Here is a 13,057-nt window from a genome sequence, read left to right as displayed (position 1 = left end):
TTGTTTGCTATCTCAAAAATTTGAAAGAGAGAAAGTAATTTAATCTCTTTTTTCTATATTTTCTTTTTCTTTTTTGGAAAGTAATTTCATTGGCCTACATAGTTACTTTTAAATTGGTATTTCTTACAAATTTGGCACTGTTTTAACTTTCGGAAAAGGAAAAAGAAAAAGAAAAAGAAAAAAATTGGTATAGTTTTATTTTATTTTATTATTATTAAATTTTGTCTCATCCTAAAATATGAAATTATTGCAAATATTGTTCAGAGATCCTGCCATTGCTCAAGATCCAATCATTGTAATTGGATTGGGAGTTAATTAAATAGGCAGATGGTGTGATATTTATTTATGGTTATTAATTATGATTTTAAATAGAAAAATTAAAATTCGTCTTTCCAAAATTTTCTGTCTTTCCTTTCTCCTCTCTCTATATATATTTATGGTAACATTGAAGCTGGAGTGTTAGCAATCAAGTACCTAGGTCTCCCACTTTCTTCATCAGCTATAAATGCTACTGATTGCCAAACCCTAGTTCAAAGAATCACATCCAGAATAAGCAGGTGGACTTCAAGGTTTTATCTTATGCAGGAAGGGCAGTGCTAATTAAGTCCAGCCTTTTCTCTATCCAAGCTTATTGGACCCAAGCTTTCATGAGGGAGGTGTTAAAGTTGTATGGTCAGTCATTTGTAAACCAAAGATCAATGGTGGTCTTGGTTTTCCTTGCTTAGAGATGACAAACAGAATATCTAGTCTCAAACACATTTGGAAGTAATGTATTAAAAATGATAGCCTTTGGGTTGCTTGGATTTACACATATCCATAAAAACTAAGTGTGTCTGGACTGTCAAGGCTTCTTCACTGAGCTCTGGGTTTTGGAGAAGACTTCTCAAATTAAGAAGCAGGGCTAGGGGATTAATTAGGCACAAGGTTGGCTCTAGAGGACACAAGCATCTGGTTAGACTATTGGCTCCCAAATGGTCCTATTTCTTCTCAGCTTGGCCTAACTGACATGGAAATTCATCAACTGGACTATCGGGTCAAAGTTGATAACCTAATTTCCAATACTCAGTGGGTAGTCCCAAGCTTTTTACAACAATTTCCATTCTTCCAATCACAATCATTTCTCTCTCAGCTCCAATGCATCTCACCCCCAACTGCAGCTCCTGATTTTATACAGTGGTTACCAATGGCTCCAATGGCTTACTCTCACAAGCTCAAAATGGAGTATATTTCAATAATATACAATTTAAATTTTTTTGATTATAGTATTGAAATATTGAAGGGAACTAATAATAAAATATTAGTTGAGATTATATGTATAATATAAAAAAAATGAAAATGGATAAGAAAGGTCCGCGTGCTAGTGACACTCACACCTTATTATTAATAAATGACTATTGGCAACAAATTATAGAAAAATTCTTGCTATTTGACAAGAAGCATTTTAATAGATGGATAGTACCAACGATTATAAGAAATAAATTGCTTTGTTTCCAGATGAGTGGTGCATTTTTAATAGTACACAATTTTTTCTAATGAATTTAATTGAGCGTTGTGTGATTATAGTATTGAATTTAATTTTTTTAATTATTAAAAAATATATATTAGAGGGAATTAATAATAAAATACCAACTATTAGTTGAGATTATTATATACATAGAGAAACTACGATAATCACTTTCCTTTATTCACTGTAGGCAAGGGTCTAAAATCGAATGGGAAGAATACTCTACATACGACAAACAATATGGAGAGAAGTTAGTTCCAACGAAAAATAATAAAGCCGAGTATGACGATACAAAGGACAATTCATAATGATTATAGGAACTGATGATTTACACCATTTGATTGGATAATATTTAAGTTATTATTATTTATTCATTATTGGTGTGAATCAATAATAAATTTACATAATTCTTTTAATTATAATATCAAATATAATAGAGTATATCTTTAATTATCTAATAAAAAATTGTGGACTCCAATATTATTATTTATTCATTGACATTATCAGAATTATTCTATGACTTTTTTATTTATTTATTTTATTATTAAAAATAATATGTCAATTTGTTATTGATCCACATCATGGATCACCTCCTCTAAGTTTGAGAACAATGTTCTAAAACTTAATGGAATTCTTTAACTCTATATGAAATGACAGTAGCCGTATCTCAAAAGTTGAATTCAAGTGCATATAAACTTAAAATGCAAACACACATTTGTTCACGAGAAATTCAACAGATTGGAATTGTTAGAGAGCATAAGCAAAGAAAGTTCACCAAACTAGCAGAGAGTACTATGATTTTAGAATACATGGCCACATTAATTTTTTATTGTTAAGTCCATCGTATAGATCCATATCAAAAAAAAAAATTGATTATATAAACTTGTGTGAAGAACTAGATAGTCATATACAACAGTACTGAGACACTACGTACCTTTTTCAACCATCTTTACATACTGAGCTATAACACTCAGAAAATTCAATTACAATTATGCATTAATGACAGAGAACTGGAGATGCACATATAGTTATATATGCCAACTAGGTAACTATCATAATTAACGGAACTACGTAAATCTCATTTTCTGCCTTAGTTTTGCTACCTTCCTTCTACTTTCTTTACTTTTCACATAGCGTTGGTGCTGCCTTAGCCCAAGTGATCTCTCTGAATATTTCTTAGGTATTCATGCTGCTCAAATTCACTTTGAGTTAACTTTCAAAAAAAAAAAAAATTCGCCTTGAAGTTCCTACTACCGTGCCATGGCAGGAAAGATAACCGGAGATAAATAAATAAATAAACCATTATATCAATTTTCTTTCCCTTTTTTAAGTTATACAAGAACTTAAAAGAACACCCAAAATTTTTTTAAGGTTGGGCTTTGTTTGTTTTGATAACTGAGATAGATTAAGTGTCTTAACATGCTGAGAACCAGAGTTCGGCATGAAATATTGATTCCATAATGGCCCTAGCAAACTTCTTGGGTCATCATCAGGCTAGAAAATACCGAGCATTTTTGTGTTGGGTTTTCTTTTGGCACAAAATGCCCAAATCGATTAGCATTGCCATACTATGAGTTTATAGGTCACATGGGACAATGGTTAGGCTTCTTTTTTCAAAAAAATGAAGGCCACCAAAACCAACCACCCCCAAAAGAAAAAAAGGACATGCCTAAGTGGTGTTGTTTGATAATTCAATTTAGCGAACAATTAAGTTCTTATCCAATTAAATGAGTTTGATTATATAATTTGAATATCACATAAAATGGTAAGTACTACTTAAAATAGGATAAAATTTTAAGTGAGAAAGATATCACTTAAAATTAAATACCGAAGACTAAACTTTTTTTAAAATATTAAAAAATATTTATTTTTTAATTACCACTTAAAATTTTCATTACTTAATTTTTAATTTTATCAAACAACGCCTAAAATCTTGTACACTCTCACGTATACACAAGTTATAATAATATTCATAAAATTTTAATGTCATCTTATTCATGATCTTAATGAAGTTTACACTTAAATCTTTTAGATTGTGATAACACCTTCATGTGTATGATATTTTATTCACTAACAAAAAAAAAAGAAAAAAAAAGCTCAATACCATATGCAAACATATATTTTAAACTATATAATATATGAACTATATGAGTATTTATACAAATTTGTATCATATTATAGTCTAAAACATAGAAGTGACAATCAAGTTCCCTCATATCTCCTTTTTAATATAAATTTTATATTGTAATATCTATGAAATATTGTGTAAACATATAATATAGTTTTGTGTAATCAAAAGGCGATTTATTAAAAATATATATATATTTTTGAATAAACTATTTTTGGAGGCGTATTATGGGATGACAACTGGACCGATTTGGAACGGAATTAGTTAAATCCTACTCCGTTCCATTGGAAAATCATATCCTTACAAACTATGTCCCAATTTTCGGACGAATTTTTAATTCTTATATCATTCCCCTCTCCGTGGGCAGATGGAGTACCAACTCTACCCTGCTTCCTCCATTTAATTTAATACAATAAATTAAACTATTATAAATAAATGGAGGTGAGTGGCTTATTAATAAAATCATAAGTGAAATTTGGAACAGAAAATAAAAATCACTACCTCGTTGAGAGATGCAAAAACATAAAACAAAGAACGCATTAACACCTCTAATATAAAAATGAAAAAAAGAAAATTAAAAGCATATATATATATATATATATATATATATATATATATATATGGGGTCGGATTTTTAACCCGCCTGGCTCCCCCTCGGTGTTAGAAGGTAGAGAGAGAACCCAACAATTATGTTCAATTTTTTTTTTTTTTTTTTTTTTTTTTTTTTTTTTTTTTTTGTATATTTATAATTATTGTTTATTTACAAGAACCCCCAACTCTATGACTAATTATAGTATTACCCAACACTTGCATACAGTATGTTAACAAACATTTGATCATTTTTTCTATATTTTAAGAAACTAATAATTTTGATTAGGGTAAATTGCACCTAGACCCCCTGAGGTTAGGTCATATTTCAGCCAGATAAAAATTTTGGTTTTAATTTTCACTTACACCCCAATTTACTTTTTGACTTCTGATACAAGTGAATAGACTATTTTAGCCTCAATTTTTTGATACAATATATATATATATATATATATATATATATATATATATTCAACACTGGCAGCTCCCACCATTAACACCGACAGCTCCACCAACGTCCCACCCTAACACCTCCTTGCACCACCAACCCACCCAAAACCAAACTGCACCCCCACCCAACACCTCATCACCACCACCCACCTAAAACCAAACCCAAAAATACATAAAATCCCATCCCACCCACTGCCGAAATGGACATTGATGACAAAGAATCGAAGGCGAGTTAATGTCTGCGGCAGGTGTCGGATTACAAGCTCTGCGGTGGCCTAATCAATATATCTCGGCAGCGACACATTGGATTACGCTTACAGCCTCGACGGCGTCGTAATCGGCGGCAAAAATCCTCATCTCGTGCTACAATCGCATATCTGTGTGTGAGGGTTTGTGTGGAGAGAGGTAGCTACAGTCACGGCGGCAGTGAAAGAGGTCGTGGTGGAGGTGGTTGCGATGGCGGCGAGAGAGACGATGGGATCGATTTGCCGATGACGACGATTTGTCAAATCAAACGGCGACGACAGTGGAGAAGACGGCAATGATGTCAAAGCCTCCGGCGACGTTGAACCCTTGTCTTCTTTCTTCGATTTAGGATTTCTTTTCCATTTTCCACCAAATCACACACACATATATATATCACCCACACCATATACCACCCCTGCCGGCCCGCCACATCACAGATCCACAACCCACAGCCACATCCGACGCCGTCATCGCTGATTGCTCTAACTAGACGTCCGTCTTTGCTTTGTCGTCGCTTGGGAACACGCCGATATGAACTGGGTTTTGATACTTGGAGCTCGCTGGAACTGAGTTTTGTTTCGCCGACACTAGAATCTCGCCGGAACTGGGTCAGTTCAGTTCTGTCGTTTGTCGCCGGAGAAGAACTGGGTTTCGCTAAGCCTGTAATCCGAATTGAGTTTGGTTTCGCCGACTACAATTGATTCCGATGGGAGGGAGAGAGAAAGGGGAAAAAGAGGGGGGGAGGGTCACAAAGAGGGGGGATGGATAGTTTGGTCACGAATATAATTAATATGAGGTCAAAGGGTAGTATAAACTTAAATTGATATTTGGGGTGCAAGTGAAATGTTAAATCACTAATTCATATATAAGTGAAATTTAAAACCAAAATGTTCATATAGGTGTAATATGACCTAACCACAGGGGATCTAGGTGTAATTTACCCTTTTGATTAAAGAAGATGATTCTAGAACAGGACAAAAACACCAAAACTAACTCTTTTGCTTTATGCAAAACTAATATTTTGTTCGCATCTTCAAGGTAGTTTAAAGCTTTTTTTATTTTTATAACTAATTAAGATTTCATAAAGTACTCAAGAGGGAGCGTTCCTAAGAAAAACATCAACTACATATTAAATCAAAAGTTAATGCAATGCCACATATTATGTCACTTGCCATATTATGTCACGTGGATAGATGTGTGTTTTAAGGCTAAAATTTGGACTCTCAAGACCTAGAAATAATTAAATATTGATATGACCCATTGTGTGGATCCAAATTCAGTTATGGAGTTTAATACTTAAATCTTTTATTAAGTAGGTCTTTTGAAATGTTACATAAGAGGAGTATTTATTTATTTATTTAAATGATCATTTTATATTTGCATGCTAAAAATTATAAAAAAGTACTAATAATTCTTTCTTTATTTTCTTTAACCATGCTAAAATCTTATAAAAAAGTACTAATAATTCTTTCTTTATTTTCTTTACAACACTATACCCTCACTAGCCCATTTACCATACCTGATTCATACATAAAAGCAAGTTAGTCAAAATGTAAAAAGAATGAGAATGGATAACCAAAGTTTGCATGCTAGTATCACTCGTACCAAGTGACTCGGCATTTTAATAGATGAGTGACTTGCTTCATTTTATGACTGGGTGTGGCTAAAATAAAAATATTATTTGTGTACATTTTCAATAGTGCAAATTTTCTATCCAGAGTTTAATTTTGATTATAGTATTGAAATATTGGAGGAAATTAATAATAAAAATTACGACTGTGTTTCACCTCACTCCTTCACTATGCATGATATGATAGTGGGTACCAACAGCATGTGAAGTTGACGTGCAATGGTTAGCAATACCGATAGAATCAAAATTCTCCTCATTATAGTTACTTGAGAGTCACAGGTGGTCAGTAGACTTAAATTCTCCTTATTATACTTATTTAGTGTTTTTCATTTGAGTTTGCTGTTGAGATTTGCTTAATATTGTATAATATATCATAAATCAACGAATCAAACACTCGTTTGATTTTTTCATTTTTAATCAGCAACTCAATAATTGCAACAAAGCTCGACTTCAAATATGTGTTATTTGTGTTAGGAATTGTGTATCCAATTTTAGAATACACATGCACAAAAATTTAACTTATAGATCCTATCTATAATTTCATAGTGGTAAATCCAAAACCATTAATTTAGTAACAATCACAATACATATTTGGTCACAATGAGAAATTCAACATATTGGGATTGTTAGGGAACATAGACAAGAAAGTTCACCAAACTAGCAGAGGACTAGGATTTTGGAATACATGGTCACATTTTTTTCCCATATCCATCTTTTCTATCCATATCAAAATAAAATGGATGTATAAACTTGTGTCAATAACTGGATATTCATATATAACAGACTGAGACACTACCTTTTCCAACCATTTTTACATACTGAACCATAAAATTTCAGAAAATTCAATTACAACTATGCATTGACAGAGAACCGGACATGGACATGTAGTTATATATGGCAACTAGGCTCAACTACCATAATACACGGAACTATGTAAATCTCACTTTCTGCCTTAGTTTTGCTAACTTAGATCTCTTGAACCTTCTACCTTCTTTACTTTTCACAGTGTTGGTGCTGCATTAGCCCAAGTGATCTTTGAGAATCTTTCTTAGGTATTCATGCTGCTCAAATTCACCTTGAAGTTCCTCCCACTGCAAGAAACATAACCGGAAAAAGAAAAAAAAAAAAAACATTATATCCAAATTTTTCTTCTCTTTTTAAGTTATACAAGAACTTAAAAGAACACCCGAAAAAAAGAACAAAAGAAAAAAGATAAATGGTAGTCGCTGGGCCTTGTAAATAATTAGTTAAAGCATTATCCCTTCAACCATCATGTGTGGGCATTAGAAAAACCAAACAATATTAGGACCTTGGTTGCTTACAACCAATTGAGTGATAAACAGATCACGTTTTTTAGGTCAAGCCAACCTCCATGTATGCAAAGGACAGAAGATAAGGCAGGTAGCCAGAACTTGGGATCTTTGAGTATGAATTGGTTGAATTTCGACCCAAATGTCCACATTCTTTTTTTCTTTTTTTTTTTGAACCCAAATGTCCACATTCTATCACTACCAAGCTTGTTCACAAGCCTAACAGATCTTAATAAACAAACTAGTCCGGTATTCTTTGTGTGTAATAGCCTAGGATCTTCATCATGGAGCAATCGAATCATACTCCAAAAGCTTCCTCAATTTTTTTTTCTTACCTCACTGGACTTGTATTATTTGCCAAGAAATTACTTCTGAAGTATTTCTCTGAGCAAATTTCTCAATGATTTATTTTACTAATCAAGCCAAATATGGCCTCTGTCAAGCTTCTCTGCACGAAATATTGGTTCCATAATGGCCCTAGCAACCTTCTTGGGATCATCATCAGGCTAAAAATATCAAGCATTTTTGTGTTGGATTTTCTTTTGGCACAAAATGCCCAAATCGATTAGCAATGCCCTAGATTGAGGTAATAGGTCACGCGGGACAATGGGGGTTTGGGCTTCTGTTTCCAGAAAAATGCATCCCACAAGAACGAACCACCCCAAAAGAAAAAAAGGGCATGCATAAGTTAGTCTTACACTCTCACCTATACACAAGATATATAATAATATTCATAAAATTTTAACACCATCTTATTCATTAATCTTAATGAAGTATACACTGCATCTCAATAAGCTTGCATAATCTTTTAGATTGTTATAGCACCTCCATGTGTATGATATTTTATGCACTATATAAAATTTAATATCATATGCAAACATATATTTTAAACAATATAATAATGATCTTACATTTAAAAAAAAATTATATCATTTTATATACTAAACAAAGAACTGGTGAAGATCAAGTTCCCTCATATCTCATTTTTTTACAAATTTTATATTGAAATATCTATGATATATTGTGTAAACATAATATGATATTGTGTATTCAAAATGCAATTTCCTAACTTTTATAGCATAGGATATAATAAGTTAATAACATATGACAATATTTTCTATATTAAGAAACTAATAATTTTGATTAAAGAATATGATTCTAGAACATGATAGAATACCAAAACTTAATTTTTCACTTTAGGCTTAATTTCAAAACTAACGTTCTGTTTGCACCTTCAAGGTACCTTAAAGCTTTGATGGTCAACAAAAATAACGCATTGCATGATAGATGTCATGGTTTTATTAAGAGACCAGTACGCAACCTATGACATACTGCTTCTACCCAAATTTGGCACTTGCCATGTTATGTCACGTGGATAGATGTGTGTTTCAAAGGTTAAAATTTGGACTCCGAATAATTAGTATTATTTAAGCTATTAATATGACTGATCGTGACCAGACTGATTTGACTCATAAATTCAGTTACGAAGTGTAATACTTTATCTTTGATTAAGTTAGTCTTTTGGAAGCTTTGAAATGTTTATTCAGTCCAATGTGTCTGACTGATTAACCATAATAAGGCAAAGGTAATGGACTGATTCATCTACAAGAGGTTAAAATAAATAACTGCCTGCAGATCTTCCACCCTTTTGTTATCCTTGTATGCAATTATAATTTTTGGCTTGTCATAGGATATATTCAGTATCCAGTGTGAATAAACCTTTTCTAGGAGCTCGCGGCTACCACTCAACTCATTCAGTCACTCACAACAGGAAGTACTTCATTTAGAAGTTACAATGGAATATTTGTATTGCAACTATTATCTCTGATACATAAACTAAGATCCTTCCAAAATCAAATTCTTATTATATCAATCTTATCGTCTATCTTATGCTTGATGTTTAGTACCCCTGTGGCTTCCAACAGCTTAGAGCATCATAATCTGACTCAAAATTTGTACATCTAAACATATTGTGTTGAGAAAATAATGCACATTTTTTTTTTTTTTTTTATCTTATCAATACTCAATATCAATGCCAAGCTTCAATAACTGTCAGTTTTCGAATTAACTCATCACTTTTTATGGACTCTAGGTACTGAATGGGCGTCCACCACTAAATTTAGAAGATACAAGGTCTGGAAGATATTTTTAAATTAAAGATATACCAATGTCATCTGCAGATGAGAGACACTTCTAGTGCATTGAGGTAAAAAGATCCATCAACAGGCAAAAAGGAACTAGGGTGTCACAGCACATTTATAAGTCAAGGTTTAAGCATTCTAGAAAAGAATTTCATATATCAAGGGTCCTTTTTTTCTTGATGGCAAGGGTTGGGACTTGGGGGTTGAGGTGATTTAAATTGGGTAGCTTGAAGGCACAAGAAACATGGCAATTCTCTTGATTCCGACTCAACCTCAGATGTTGAATAACTGTGTTTGCAAAAATATCTGCACATGAATACATTATTGATGAATGAATGAGAAATGAAGGAACATACATGTTGATGAGCCACAGATTCAAACTTCCAACCAGCAGCGCTAATGTAGCGGCGCTTAAGCATCGTATGTCCTAAAGGAACTCCTGTAGATAATTAAGATATTAGTTGAAATCTAATCTAGGATTACAGAAACGGTGGAAAAACACGTAGGAACATAACTATACACGATATGGCAAATTTTTTGTACTATGATAGGATACCCACCAGAATTTCTTGAAAAATGAGTAGGTCCATCTATCTCCAGAGCAACTTTTTGGTCAACTAAGACTGCATCCAAAGTGAATCCATCCACAGCATATTCTCTGATCCAATCAAGACCGGTGCTAACAAGAAGGCGGGCCACTTCCTTCTGAAATGAAGAAGTCATTTTCTGATTAAACCTCTTAGTTTTTGTTGCACGAGCAATTTTCTCCTCTAGATCACTCCTTAAAGATAAGGGAAGATGCGGGTATTCAAGCTTCAAGCACTGGTTCACAAGATTAACCTGAGAAGCAAACATGATATCCTCCCTATACTGCTCTGAAATCCTTTGCTCCTCAAAATGGCTCAAAGTTTCCCACACATGTGAAAAGAAAATCCGGTCCATTTGCCCAAGAACAGCATAAGACCAAGCTATATTTCCCAGCTGATCCCTATTGAAATTGAGCGAAGGAGAACCTAAAACTCTATCCAAGTCAGTATCTGCATTGCTCCCTGCAGCTCTTTCTTCTTTGTAGTCCGTTGTTTCTTCATCTAAGCAGCATTTAAGTTGGTTTGCATCCTTAAAAGTATCATCTAGAGATTCTAGCAAACAGTCAGCAGGCTCGTACAAAGATGCGAAAGCCCACAACACCTGAGCAAGCTCTTGCTCTCGAAATGTGTGAATTATACTCGAAGCACGTGTAGATAATTCAGAGAAGAGATCAGGAGCAGAATGCTGCATCGAAGCAAAAGCACCTGCTATATTAGCAACATTCTGAGAGTTGAACTCACCGACCTTGGTCAAGGCCACCTCCCCCACCCTATCCATTTCTGGCAAATAAAGAAGCTCACCTCCAATCTTGGACAGTGCCCACGAAATATTTGAGATACCTTGAGCTGAGCATTCAGGTAATACAGTCATTGCAATACCCACAAGCATAGACATCTCTCTTTGCCGAGCAAACGCCAACCTATGAGTCCTCATCATCGAAACTTTCTCCATGTTCTTAGCAATCCGATGGAGTGCAGTGGCAATGTTCAAAGGAGAGAGAGGTGAAGGGCTGAGGCCCTTACCAACAGCCATAATTGTCTCTGCAGCAACCTCCAGTACTTCTTCTGCAGTCTGTGCTTCGACAATCGCCCTATTCAAGTTTATTTCTTTCCCACGATCAGACGGCCCTGAGAACTGTGACAGCCTTTGAACAAAGGCTTCCCTATTTCTCTCCTTCCTTTCTTCAAACATCCCATCTGCAATCATACTCACCATCTTCCCGATATTACCTCTACCATCAATAGGATTCATATTCCCTAATTCAAAATCCCCCTCATCCACGGAATCAAAATCAGTATCTTCAACTGATATTTCTTTCTTATTACCAATTACCCTTTTGGTTCCCATTTTTTTCTTCTTATGCTTCTTCTTCTTCTTCACAATCAAGTCTTCCACTGAACTGCTCAAGCCCCTTGCTTCTATGGACTTGAGGGCAACCTTCCTCGCCCTCACACACCAATCCATTTTATCAGTATCTACGAGCAGCCTTGACTTGGGCTGCTTTCTCTTCTTAGGAGGCAAAAACCCTAATGGGTCTAGCTCCCCAATGAATTCTGATTCCCAATCCATCTCAACATCTTCTTCTATATTCTCATCATCATCACCACCACCACCATCATCATCATTTATAATTTTAATGGCAAGAGAACTATCTCTATTTATATTTATGCAATTGTGCTTTCTATGGAAACCCAATTGGAGTCTCCTGTTATAGAAGACCTTTGAGAGATCAAATTTGTGAAGTAATGTTGGTTTTGGATTGAAAAGCAACAATGGAGGTTGTGAGAATCTATGAGCAGATGGGTATGTGTAGAACAATCCTTTCATTTCTTGTTATTGACAAAAATTTGCATACCAATACTCAAAATCAATAATACACAGAAAATGTCATCCACTTGAATTTTGCTTATAATGTTTTAGAAACTGTTTGCAGAAAATGTCATCCACTTGAATTTTGCTTATAATGTTTTAGAAACTGTTTGTAACGAAGCAAAATCAGAGGCATAATACAATTTGGAGGAGAGAGAAATTGAGAACTCACCGGTGACCAAGCATAGCCTGAGACCCTGTCATCCCAAAAGCTACTGTATTTGTGAGCGATGTGTGTGGATAAGCTGAGAAGAAATGACTACACGACGACGTATTGAGGTTCCAAAGCTTTTTTTAGTATGGTGCTAGTAAATTGAGATCAATTAAGCACCTCCACATAAATAATAAGAGTATTAATAGAAAACAGAGATAAAAAATAAAAACGTCTAAATTTTGTGTAAAACAGTGACCGACGTTAACCCCAAATTGTATTTTGTTTACGTGGAGTTGGTGTTTATTATTACTATTAAGTAAAGTTAGTTATTCTAATATAACTAAAATTCTAATATAATTAACCAGAGAAATTAGACTTAAATGGAGGATTTATATTATCAAATTTTCAAAACTATTTTTTTAAAAAAAGTTTAGTCAAATATATTGATA

At 33.9% G+C, this 13,057-nt stretch overlaps 1 protein-coding gene across 1 annotated transcript; it reads right to left on the bottom strand.

Annotated features, from left to right (window-relative positions):
• Positions 1-7,270: 7,270 nt before the first annotated feature.
• Positions 7,271-12,708, bottom strand: LOC132302815 (RAP domain-containing protein, chloroplastic). The gene is made up of 3 exons (XM_059799781.1): positions 10,558-12,708; positions 10,354-10,436; positions 7,271-7,637 (listed from the first exon to the last, which is right to left on the bottom strand). Exons 1-3 carry the CDS (start codon positions 12,410-12,412, stop codon positions 7,566-7,568), a joined length of 2,010 nt encoding a protein of 669 aa, XP_059655764.1. The 5' UTR covers positions 12,413-12,708; the 3' UTR covers positions 7,271-7,565.
• Positions 12,709-13,057: the final 349 nt, after the last annotated feature.

The sequence above is a fragment of the Cornus florida genome, unplaced genomic scaffold (assembly GCF_030987335.1).
Source record: "Cornus florida cultivar Cherokee Brave unplaced genomic scaffold, ASM3098733v1 CherokeeBrave_3.0.0_Hap2_Chr01, whole genome shotgun sequence".
Classification (NCBI taxonomy): domain Eukaryota; kingdom Viridiplantae; phylum Streptophyta; class Magnoliopsida; order Cornales; family Cornaceae; genus Cornus; species Cornus florida.
Note: the sequence above shows the minus strand (reverse complement) of the source record. Positions and strands in the feature narration are given on the sequence as shown.

Excerpts from the sequence above, each read along its gene's own strand:
- LOC132302815 (XM_059799781.1), bottom strand. The coding sequence starts at position 12,412 with ATGAAAGGATTGTTCTACACATACCCATCTGCTCATAGATTCTCACAA. Across the intron at positions 10,437-10,557 it reads TCATTTTTCAAGAAATTCTG|GAGTTCCTTTAGGACATACG; the intron begins GTGGGTATCCTA and ends AATTATCTACAG. Across the intron at positions 7,638-10,353 it reads AATCTGTGGCTCATCAACAT|TGGGAGGAACTTCAAGGTGA; the intron begins GTATGTTCCTTC and ends TGTTTCTTGCAG.